Source organism: Odocoileus virginianus, chromosome 6, assembly GCF_023699985.2.
Source record: "Odocoileus virginianus isolate 20LAN1187 ecotype Illinois chromosome 6, Ovbor_1.2, whole genome shotgun sequence".
NCBI lineage: Eukaryota > Metazoa > Chordata > Mammalia > Artiodactyla > Cervidae > Odocoileus > Odocoileus virginianus.
Genome location: NC_069679.1, coordinates 35821977 through 35834055, shown reverse-complemented (window position 1 = coordinate 35834055; position 12079 = coordinate 35821977). Strand labels below are relative to the sequence as shown.

The 12079-nt window shown below is 48.2% G+C and overlaps 2 protein-coding genes across 4 annotated transcripts in view; one reads left to right on the top strand and one right to left on the bottom strand.

The window, feature by feature from the left end:
* The window catches only part of CA12 (carbonic anhydrase 12), a 61836-nt gene that overhangs the window by 8131 nt on the left and 41626 nt on the right, over positions 1 to 12079 (bottom strand). For both annotated transcript variants that reach the window (XM_020901526.2, XM_020901527.2), the window contains exons 4-8: positions 11567 to 11709; positions 7778 to 7873; positions 6877 to 6940; positions 6497 to 6654; positions 4873 to 4999 (exon numbers count right to left, since the gene is read on the bottom strand). In XM_020901526.2, coding sequence (XP_020757185.2) covers positions 4873 to 4999; positions 6497 to 6654; positions 6877 to 6940; positions 7778 to 7873; positions 11567 to 11709 — 588 coding nt within the window. The remainder of the gene's footprint in view (positions 1 to 4872; positions 5000 to 6496; positions 6655 to 6876; positions 6941 to 7777; positions 7874 to 11566; positions 11710 to 12079) is intronic.
* Positions 1 to 12079, top strand: part of APH1B (aph-1 homolog B, gamma-secretase subunit) — an 81087-nt gene that overhangs the window by 59606 nt on the left and 9402 nt on the right. Inside the window, exon 7 of one of the 2 annotated variants that reach the window (XM_020901530.2) lies at positions 6814 to 9188. The exons of the other annotated variant lie outside the window; for it this stretch is intronic. The gene's annotated coding sequence lies outside the window, so the exon portion shown is untranslated. Of the gene's footprint in view, positions 1 to 6813; positions 9189 to 12079 lie in introns of those variants that run through there. 2 annotated transcript variants of the gene reach the window in all.

Here is a 12079-nt window from a genome sequence, read left to right as displayed (position 1 = left end):
CTTTGGAGGATGTTTTGTTAAGAAAAGTAAAAGATGCCCTCTATAACCATAGAGCATAACCATCTTAAAAGGATATATTTTACTCGAGTTTTTTCTTAACACAATGGAACCTATTAAATAACTTCTACAAATAAGTCTGCCCAAAAGAGACCACCAGATTACACGAGGGAGCTGGTTTTCTATGACCCACATTAGGGTCTGAGAGCTTTGCCTTCCAGGCTGCAGGAATGCCGGCCCAGAAGAGAGAGCCATGTTGCTCTGAGGGGCCTCAACCCTGGAACAATGGGCATGGGCTACGACGCAGCAGCAGGCCCTCATGCTCTCTGCTGGCTGTGGTGGGTCAGGCTGTCTGGACTGCAGGATTGACTAGTGCTGGGACCTCTCATCCCCGTCAGGTCGGAGGAGGACAGAAGGCCAGACAGCACCTCTCAGCAGCTCCCTCCCAGGCCTCTGACACTGACAGCTACATTCTGATCTTTATATGTTCTGCAACAAGCAGATTGATTTCAATGCTGTTGGCAAATTGACAGCAAAGCAAAATAAGACTTCCTAAAAGTAAAACTTGACAGCCAGTCACACTTCTGTTCAGATGGTTCTGCAGAGAAGACACTGGTGGGGGAGGGGAAGGGAGCTGAGTCGGCTCCATCCTTTCAAACTTGCAATGAGCACCAGGCACAAAAAGCGTGTAAGACGCCCATCGTCCCTGCTCTAGGGGCTTGTAGTCTATGGATAATATAGATTTTTTTTTTTGTACATGATAACAGATCATTACTCTGTGTTATGCTAAGAACTGTAACAGAGGTATAGAGAACTATAACTGTGTTCTGGCCACACAGAAGCAGGAGACTGGGGAATGGGGAAGGATGGCAGGATATGATTGGACTTGGGTCCTGACAGAATTTTCCAGGTGGGAGAGGTGCAGGGCATCCCAGACCGAGGGAACCATGTGTGAAAAAGTCTGTAGCGTGCACACGTGAAGCATCAGCCATGTTGCAGAAGATGCCATAGGGCAGTATGTGGGAGGCAGGGGAGACACCCTGGAAGGATCAGCTGATTCTGGACCATGAATGGCGGTCCCAGGTTTCTGCCTGACCCCTTTTCCTCCTGTCTGGGCCAGAGGCTTGTTGGAAGTGAAGAGAACATCCCTGGTGAGGTTTTCTCTTCTCCACTGTGGAAGAGAAACGTGGGGCTAACATGGGGCGTGCTCAGTAACACGTGGCGTGATGAACTGCATTAGGTGTGACTAGAACTCCATTTCTTAGCACATTTGATGATTATTCCTGACTATTCAGACCCTGTATGTATGGAGGGGGATTTGTAGGTGGGAACTCTTCTGGTCTTTTATTTGATTACCGGGAAGAATTGATAGTTTTTCACCTAATAGAGTTTATTTATAAATAGGAACTTTTAGAGACACAAGGTCAATAACCACAAAGCATACATTCTGGTCTCAAAATTATTAGATAATTAGCCATCTTAGCTTTGTAAGATTTTTTTTTCACTCTCTCTTTTTAAAACATTTTATGAAACTACCCAAGTCCCTAAGAGTCAAGCACATTCTAACCATGCTACTCCACAGCTTGGCTGAGCGTGAAAGCCCTACCCCTCGACCGCCCGGCTCTCTTGTCTAAGGTTCACCTCAGCTGGCTCCGGGCTGTGAGGTGTGGGACCTGCACTAGCTCAGCTCAAACCCACTAAAGACATGATTATAGAAACTTTTTGGCTCCCTCTTGTCCTTCGAGTTTCCCTTGCCCTGACACGTTGAGAAGAGAGCCTAATAACATCAGTATTTGGGTTTAATCGGTCTGGCTTTACTACCCTATGGGCCAGTGTTGATGTCTTTGGCTGGGAAGAGGTCAGCTTCTTGAAACCAAGACTTGGGCCCCTGGGCTGTGTAACTCTGCCTCTGCCATCTCTCTCCATCCTCACATCGGGCATCTGACTCCTGTGAGACCCGGATGCGCTCAGGATGGGTTTTCTCCAGGACCCCACCTTGAGGACAGGAGTCTTATTGCCCCGCCTCAGCTCAAGACTCCTTGTGTGCCACTTGGAAAAGGCACTTTTTTGAAGAGCTGAAAAAAATGCCCTGGCATGGCTTTCACCTCTCCCCCCAAAAGTGGGCATTCTAACCAAAGACAGGAAGAAACAACATACATGAGAGAAAAGAATCATTCAGAAGGGACGGAGCAGAATGATGAGGGGATTCGGGCTGCTGCCTCAGAGGCATCTGGACCCCTGCTGGAGAGGTTTGTTTGCTTCCTTGAAGGTGAATAGTTCTCTCTCATCTACATCTCTTAGCCTTGGACCTACCCAGTTATACTCAAATTCTAAAGGAAGATGGGAAACAGGGTTAGAATAGAATGAAGACCAGGGCATGTGATATAAAATCCTAGAATTCTGTGACCTGAGCGGGGGGAAAAGTGTCGGGCCTGGAAAAGTCATTGTATAAACGCCTGGGGCAGTGGTTCTCAATGGGGGCAACTTTGCCGCCCCTCCCCAGAGACACTTGACAACGTCTGGAGACACTTTGGCTGTCACAGACGGACAAGCTGCTGGTATCTAATGGGTAGAGGTCAAGGATGCTGCTCAACATCCTACAGTGCACGGGACAGCTGCCACAACAAGACTATCCAGCTCCGAAAGTCAATATTGACATACCAAGACTAAGAAACCCTGCCCTAGGGCTGTCAGAGACTCTATACCTCTTAAGGACAGAAACCAGTTCTATGTTCCTTTTCCAGCATGGTTAAGGAAAAAGTAGGGTCCAGTTCAGTGATTCCATTTCAGTTGTTCCAATTTGGTTAAACCCTAGATCCCCCCTCTCAAAGTCCATGTACTTTGTTTCTTAAAGGATTTTCTTAACATTACTTTTCTCCTGGCAGAAAACTCCAGTTGTCCAACTGCATAGTTCCTGTTAACTTTCAGAGAAGACCCTGAATTAAACCAGCCCCTAATTATAGACATGTCCCAGTGAAAGAGCGTGCAGACAATTTTGAGTCCAAATTGCTCAAGGTTCCTGCTGACAAACAAGCTCACCCCATCAACCCGAAAGGCACGTTACAGTCTTTGACCTGTTCCACATTGGTGTGAGAAGGCTCTTGTGAATGGCAGGTGTCCCTGGGAGGATAAGGTTTGGTTCTTCATTCTTTGGGGCTGACTCAGCCTTGCTTCTTGGGGAAACAGCCCCATTAAGCTGCCCGAGTCTTTGGGACTTGAGAGGGAGGGGAGAATTCTAGCCAAGTTTCTATAATCAGCCTCCAAATGAACAGGTTTGCCTTGGACAGCCATGGATTCTCACTCCAAGGAGCGAGCCCAGCCCCGCTTCTGGGAGCAATAGCTCCAGTTGACCTATGCAGGACAGGTGGTGGCAAAGCTGCATTTGGGCTGTGATCTCCAATGTCCTAAGCTGGAGCCCGTCTGCTTCAAGGCCCCTCAAGCTCCCCCAGCCTGCCTGGGAAGGTCTACTGAAGCGCTCTGCCACCAGCCTGATTGCACTTCCCGCTCTACAGGCGCCAGCTTAGACCTGAGCTGGTCTAAGAAGATGGCTAATTATCCCCATGTTCATACACGTGGGGGTTACTTTTGGATGTCAAGTTCCTGCACGGTTTCTTCTGATCCTCTGTAACTGCCCTCACACACTGTCCCTGCAACGTAAAGTCAGGATGGGCAGTTGTTAGTATCCACTTAGAACACGTTAGCACAGAAGGGATGTTAGCTCACCTAGTCCAGCCTGTCACTTTATAGCTGAGGGAACCAAGGCCAAAGAAGGGACATTATTTTCACACATCATGCAGCCAGGAGGAAACAAGGTATGACCTTGAACCCAAGTCTCCTGACTGGGAGGTGGGGATGGGGAGGATGTTCCTATCGCCCTATCCTCTGTGACTTGTAGAGACTTACTGCAGAGAACAGAACTGACTGTTATCCTTGAATCACAAGCAAAATTCTGCCTGATCTATGTCGGCAGAGTCCCTTATCTCCAGGGAGAGTTTTATTTTATTTAAGAATTGAAGTATTTCCATATAACCCTTGACTACCACCCGCTTCATTTAGAGGAAGAGGAAAAGAATGTTATAAAGTGGAACTCAAGAGTCCCAAGTTAGAGTAGCTCAAGAGTCTACAGTGAGAAAGTGAACTTGGAGGTTTGAAGAGTGTGGGCCTCTTACCCCCTTCCCTGGGCCCCTAGCCTCCAGCCATCTTCATGTAGATTCAGAGCAAGTCAAGATGTTAATTGTCCATCTGGGGAGTTACGGTTACAGATTTAGAGGGAAGAACTGAGCTTCTGCTGCTCAGGAAGAAACCAAACTATTATGTCTCATTCCATATAGATTCTGGGTGCCTGTGCAAGCTTCAGGGAGATGAGACAAAAGGCAGTTCTGAAGATACTTTCTTGTCTAATGGGCCCTGCTACATTAGATCATGAGCTGCTTGTGCTCAGACATGGGTTATATCCATTTTCCAAAAGGAGCAACTCTGGACCTTGGTGGTGCTAGTGCCATGAATCACCTGGCAAGGCCAAAGATGGGCCTTGATGCCAAGAATGCCTGTAAGAAGTTCAGTGTTTGATTTCATAAAAAGGGTCCTACTTGTGTATCTCTCTCTTTCCCATCTGTGGGAGACGCCTAGACTTAATGAGGATTCTGGACCATGTGCCTGGAGGCCCTGGCTTGTGCTTCTCTACAAAGGCTCAAGGAATCAAGGTCAGTGAAGGGAGACCTCAGTAGCTCCTCACATACCTGGCTCCTTTGGCAGCCAGAGTGCTCTTAACCCACCTGCTAAGGGCATGAGTGACAGTGTCCAAGGGCAGGGCACCTGACTTCATACGGAACAGACATCGTGGCACCACACTGCCCACACACCACAGCTCCTCACCTTGTTGGAAGGAGACGTACACCAGCCTCTCGTCAAACTTCTGGACCCGCCGAAAGTTTTTGACCATCTCTCTGGGGGACGGGTCATCCTTGTGTGTGCAGTACAGGTCTGTCTCCAACTTCATCAGCTGTAGGGAAAGAGTAGAAACACCCCCTGAAGGCAGAGTGATGCCCCCTTGCCTGACCTCAAGGGAAAGGACCACCACATCTCACATCTGAGGCCTGGCGGGAGACCCCTGAGAAGGTGGTGGGAGAGCTGAAAGCTGTCCCTCCCCTGCGGGTGTCTGAGTGCGGGCCCACGTGTCTTCCCACTTCCCGGGGCCACCGGGAGGGTATGTACTGTCAGCTCCTGATTGCACGTGAAATCCGCCCTGGGGTGTCGAGGGGCTCCCCCACCTCCCAAAGAGACTGCATTCCTCTCCTGAGCCTCATTCAGGACCCAATCTAATCAGAGGGGCCTGGGGCTTAATCTGATGGTCCCATCAAAAGGAGCAGAAAAAGGCAGGCAAGAACCTTACAGGTCATCTGACTACCAGTTTCGTGGTATTTTCTTGCACACGCATAGATTATATAACTGTTTCCAAGGCAGTTTCTGGGTTAGAACATTCCTGCCTCCCCAATCATTTCATCTCTTGATTCATCGTGTCTTTATTCCTGTCTGCCTATTTGCTGTCATTTATCGAGGTTACTCAGGTACCCCACGGTAAAAAGGGAGGAGCAGCGCTGTGCTGGGCTCATGAAGGTGGTGGGGCTGTGAGCCAGCAGGCAGACCCGCCTCCTGGGCAACCAGGCTTCCTCCTGATGAATGTGAGCTCTGGAGCAGAGACATGAGCAGTGACTTGGAACTCAGCTCTACCTTGGGCCTTAGCTGTGTCACTCACCGGCTGGTGACCCCAAAGTCTCCTTGACTCACTAACCCTCACTTTCATCACCTAAGAAATGAGAGGGTTAGAGATGATTGCTAAGGATTCCATTCCCCAGTTTTGCACTAGCCTGAGCTTCTTGAGGGCTTCCCAGGCGGTGCCAGTGGTAAAGAACCTGCCTGCCAATGAAGGAGACATAAGAGACGTGGGTTTGATCCCTGGGTCGGGAAGATCCCCTGGAGGAGGAAATGGCAACCCACTCCAGTATTCCTGTCTGGCGGATCCTGAGGACAGAGGAACCTGGTTGGGCTACAGTCCATGAGGTCACAAAGTCAGACATGACTCACCAGGCACATACTTGCATGAGCTTCTTGAAGGCAGACACCCTCACTTCCTTATCGCTGCACTCCCCACCCCCTGGGTTTGTTAAACCATCTAACCTGATCCTGTCTATTCTGCCCCAGGTAAGGAGCCATGCTCTTTCCTGCCTGGGAGATGAACACTCTCCACTGGGGGACAGGTTAGGAAACACAGCTTAACAACTCATATTTAAAGAACTGCGGAGATAGATTCATTCTCCCCACTTGACAGCTCCGCTTTTGAAGCTCAGCCTGTGATTTCCAAAGCACTTCCAGGCCCCTGTGGTATCTGGAGAGGTACCAATGAAACTCTGAGTGAGGTACTCAGGTCATCGATTATGATACAGGCAGTGCAGGGTCCGAGGTACCCCGTGGTCTACGACAAGGAAGAGCACGACATTACCTGCTCCTGGGAAATTTGCACAGGGTTCCGGAACACCGTCCAGAGCACAGTGGGATAGCAGGGAGGTGTCGTCAGGGACCCTCTGTAGCGGTAGTACTCTTCAGGCCTCTCCGGCAGCAGCTCTTCTATGCTGAAACCCGGGATGAACACTTCTTGGTCTGGAGAGACATGTTGGGGTACAAGGTCACCTTCCTCCCCAAGGCAGAGGTAGAGCTGAGCCTACGACAGCCTTGGAATGTGAACTAGCCCCATTCTGAGCCACCTGGTTCCAGGACCTGGTCACTCTGTACCTGTCCCTTGCCTGTGTTCTTTTTCAGGTCACCCAAGAGCAAATACGCTATTCTCCAGCAGAGGGTGAATAAGCAATAAGGACCCCTCACCTTTGTACTTTACAGCTGTGAGGTGGTCGAAGATCTTGTCATATGCTGGATTGGAGGAGCCCACCTGCAACAGAGATGGGGCACGTTGAACAGAGACAGAATTCAATAGGCTGAGCCTGGCTTGACAGTTGTGAATGGAAGAGCTCTGCTGGGGGTGTATGATCACCACTGCTGAGGTCCTCCCCGAAGTATACACTTGACCAGTCATGATGCTTCACTAGGCCATGAGGGGGTTGGTGTGATGGTCCTGCCCTCTTACATCTTAGGACACCCTGCTTCCAGCTCAAGGCACTAAGGGTTGAGTATCCCAGGGCAAGAATTACAGCTTGTGCTCCTGATTCTCTGGCTGTGACCTTGAAGGCCACAAATCACATGTCCTCTAATCAGGACTTAAGGGAGCTTGAGTGAATGCCAGCCAAGTCAGGCAAGTAAGCATGTGGAGAAACAACGTATGTGCTGTCTCATTGGGAGAAACAATGCAAGTGAATCATGAGTTAGTCCCATTTTCTGGGATTCAGAAAAGAACTTATTCCAGGGTCCAGATAAAAGATGGAGCTTGGATACTGGGAACTGTATCAGGGGTTCAGGCATCTGGATGGGGCAGCAGTGAATGAGTCCCCTACCCCCACAGGTCTGTAACCAGGCAATTCCATGTTTGTACAGTAGGGCTGAGGATTAGGACTCAGTTTTCCAGCATCACCTACAACATGCTCATTTCTGCTGTCCAGCCACAGAAAGTGCTCCCTCTAGGCCAAGAGAGAAGGAACCTCTATGAGAGAATACCCCCTGCTCCAGAGTCCAGACACAGCCAAAATGGGACAGGTGTGTGTGGAACCAAATGCCTAGTCTGACATCCTCCTGATTTCAAATCTCACATAAAGTCCTTCTCAACATCTCTTACCTCTATGAGAACAGCTACGACCGCGAGGCCTTCTGGCTTGTCCTTGGCGATGCTGTCATTGGGGTACCGGTCGGAGTTGTAGTAGACAATATGCAGCTGCAGTGGGAGAGATGAGATGAGCTGCTCTCCATCAGGGATAGCGACTCGTGGGAACCTTTCACTTTTACAGGAGACTGGACTCCAATAGGAGGGACCTCCACCCCCAGCTAGATTAGGCCTCTCAGACCCTCACCTCATGGCCACTCCAGCTTTCTCTTTTCTCTCAGTTCTCTAGACTACACACTCCAGCAGGGCAGTCTGTCCCTCTTATTCACTCATTATACGCCAGTGTCTAATTTAGTGCCTGAAACATACCAGGTGCACAACAGATACTGAATAAATGAGCAAATGGGCTTTTATACCAGCCGCGAAAACACCTGGATACATTGGAGCACTTCTCCCTTGTCATTTTTCCTACTTTTTCTGGAACCTGGGGCAAAATGGTCCTACATGATTTGCCTGACCTCGCCTGGCCACTCTGTACTTGGATCTGAAGGCTGAGACAGTAAACCTCCAACTGTAAGTTAATCGTTTCTGTACCTCGAGCAGGACATGTGTTGACCCCTCAGGTGGAGACAGTCACAACATGGCTTTTATTAAAGGTTTTATTTGAAGAGACCAAGCAACAGAAATGTTACTGCATGGATGTAGACTCCAAAATACCACTTTAAAGTCATTTTTTTTTTCCCCAGGTAGAAATTGCTTGTCATTATGAAAGTGAAGAAAAGAGATGTTTTTGAGAAATCTGGGGTTTAAAAAGTCTAGGTAAACTGTGATGAGTGGTGCTGATAACAGGGGAGGTTATGCATGTTGCTGGGGGCAAAGAGTATATGGGAAGTCTCTGTACCTTTCCATTTTTCTGTGAACCTAAAATGCTCTTAAGAAAAGTGTGTGTTTTTTTTTTCATTTATTTTTATTAGTTGGAGGCTAATTATTTTACAATATTGTAGTGGTTTTTGCCATACATTGACATGAATCAGCCATGGATTTACATGTGTTCCCCATCCCGATCCCCTCTCCCGCCTCCCTCCCCATCCCATCCCTCTGGGTCTTCCCAGTGCACCAGCCCTGAGCACGTGTCTCGTGCATCCAACCTGGGCTGGTGGTCTGTTTCACCCTTGATAGTATACTTGTTTCAATGCTATTCTCTCAGATCATCCCACCCTCGCCTTCTCCCACAGAGTCCCAAAGTCTATTCTGTACATCTGTGTCTCTCTGTTTTGCATATTGGGTTATCGTTACCATCTTTTTAAAATTAAAAAAAAAAAATCCAGGAATCATCAAGACATTATTATGACAAGCTCTGAAAAGGTTTTTTGGTTTTTGTTTTTCTTTGATGTGGACCATTTTTAAAGTCTTGAATTTATTGCAGTATTGCTTCTGTTGTTTTATGTTCTGGTTTTCTGGTCATGGGGCATGCAGGATTTTAACTTCCCATTCAGGATGGAACCAACACCCCCAGCACTGGAAGGCGAAATCTTAACTCCTGGACTGCCAGGGAAGTCTCTCTGACAATGTTTAACCTGATTTTGAATCCTCAAGGTGGCATCACCTGTCCTCCAAAAAAACTGTATTAGTAGATGATCTCTCTATATATGATCACATGCATTTTTGTTGATTGTCTCTTGAGACTATAACACACTGAGATTTTATCTTTTCTTTTTCTTCATTAATCTCTTTTTCCATCTTATGTGATTATAAATAGAATTCAAGCATATTTTAATGAATACAGCTCAATGTTCCCCACGTTTCAAGTGGCCTTTTCTAATGGAAAAAAATTAAATCCAATTAGTTCTTTTTTAATTGGTCCCCTATGAAGGATTTCTTAGGGGCTCCTGCTTCCTCATCTTTGCCTCCAAAAGATGTAGCTTCTGCACTGCCCCACACCATCCTGTCTTGGCACTGCTTTATGAAATGGTCCAGAACTCTATGTGGCTAAAACCCCAAAGGTCCTATATCCCTATTTCTTTTTACTGCTGACTGTTGAGCTTGTGTTCAGTTTTAGCACTTTTCTCACTTGTTCAGATGAAATCAAGAGGAAGTGAAGACTAATACAAACAGAAAGCAGTTCCCTGAGGAGAGGATTAAGAGAGGCTTATCTTTTTTAATGTTATTTTTATTTTATGTATTCATTTAGCCACACTGCACAGCATAAGGGATCATATTTCCCCAACCAGGGATTGAATCCACACCCTCTGCATTGGAAGCTCAGAGTCTTAAACCACCAGCAAAATTCCCAAGAGAGTCTTCTTATATAAACTCAATCCAGAAAAACTGTTACACTTTCAAGGGCCCTCCATAAAAGAATCTGCCATTTTAGGGTCACCTTCCCTGGTGACTTGGGTAGTAAAGAATCTGCCTGCAATGCAGCAGACCTGGCTTCAATCCCTGGGTCAGGAAGATCCCCTAGAGAAGGGAATGGCAACCCACTCCAGTATACTTGCTTGGAGAATCTCATGGACAGAGGAAGGAGCCTGGTGAGTTGCAAAGAGTGGGACACGACTGAGTGACTAACGCTTTCACTTTCACTGATGTTTTTTCTGTATTATTGACATTTATGGTCCATCTTCACCAAGCTCTTGGTCTCATGATGTGGCTTAATAGCAGAAATACAATGATTATTTTTAAGTGCCTAAATCTTCTCAGCCTACACCCTAACTCCTTTACTACCCTTGGGAAAATAGAGGCTTCCTCATTGCAATTAGGCTGAAAGAAACAAAGTCCTGGAGGTTCAGAGAGGGACCTGATCTGAAATACATGCAGCTCCAGTAGGGCCATCCTATTGGGCCAGAGTTACAGCCCCTCCACCTCTTATAACTAATTAGACTAAATCTTAAGCAGTTCAGCATTTAAGAACAGAGGAGAATGCTTGTGTCATTATTTATCACGGGCTCCATTGGCCAATCAGTAGCATTTATCTCCTAGTATTTCTTGCCCTGTAAACATTCAGAACCACACACCCAAGTGCAATCCCAGTGGAGCTCTGAAATGGAGCAACTCAAACACCCACCCTTCCCCACCCTCCACTGCACACTTGCAGTGCAGAAGCAAAGCTCTCACTCCTCTTCCTGTTTGCTTTGGTATTTGGGGCAGCACCTCCAGGCAACATAGCACAGCACCATGGTGATGTCCCAAGCTATCCTTGGTGAGTCTCTGCTTGCCATGATGCCCTGTGTCTTATAATGCCAGTCATCCCTTGATTTGTGGCTAGGTAGAAAAGAGTGACCCTGAACTCAGGTCCCCACGCTCCAAGCACAGCTCATGCCCAGGGAAAGGAAAGATGGGCTGGGAAAGACCCATGTAAACAGCATGATGTGTGAAGAAAACTTGAGAAGCTGGGGGAGCATTTAGCCCATTATGACTCGGCAGTGGGATGGGTCAGCCAGACAAGCTGGTGGGATCTTAATCTGTGTACACAGAAGGGTGATGTCTAGAAAAAGGGCATGTGTGTCTGCCTGTGCCACCCTGGGAGCCCTGCCTCCAGAGTAGCATCACGCAGTAAAAGACTTGGAGACAAAGTCTGCAAGTTCAGGAAAGGAAGGGAAGTGGACACCACAGATGAGCTGCAGCGTGGCTGGAGTGGCTTTGCTTCCCTGTGCTGTCGGCAGAGCTGGGGTGGGTGTGCAGAGCATGAAGGCCACCCCCTACCCCACCCGCCATGCTCTGACCTTGTCTGCACACCAGCCGATCGGAAGAGTGCCAGACCACCCACCGCCAGGAATCCTCTGCCAGTTGGGTCACCCCACTCACCTCGGCGGCAAAGTGCTTCCCACTGACAGTGTGCTCAGAGCCGTGAGGGTCATCCTTGTCCCCCCAGTGCAGGTGCAGCTGCGAGGCATTGTAGCGGGCCCCGAGGCCCCGGAGCTGCATGTCCTTGGGCAGTTTCACCTTCACTGCAGGGAGAGGAGGGGCAGTCTTCAGAGCCCTGGCCAGCTGGGTGCTACCTGAGAGCAGGTTGGCATCACCTGTCCAGGGCCCGGACAGAGGCAGGGGGATGCAGTGAGGTGAGGACCAGAGAGGTGCAGCTCAGAAACCTGGGCTGTTTCTCTGAGAACGTCCCCCTTTCACTAAAACAATTCCAGTGGCAGCAGCACCTTCTTGGTTCCCCTTGGAAAATGATGGCAGGAACTAATTTAGCCAATGGATGGATATTTGTTTACATATCCATGTGTTACACACTTGGCTATGAAGATGGAACCTACAGTGAAGTATCTGCCAAGCTGAGAATTATATAACAACAACAAAAATAATAATTGCTATTTA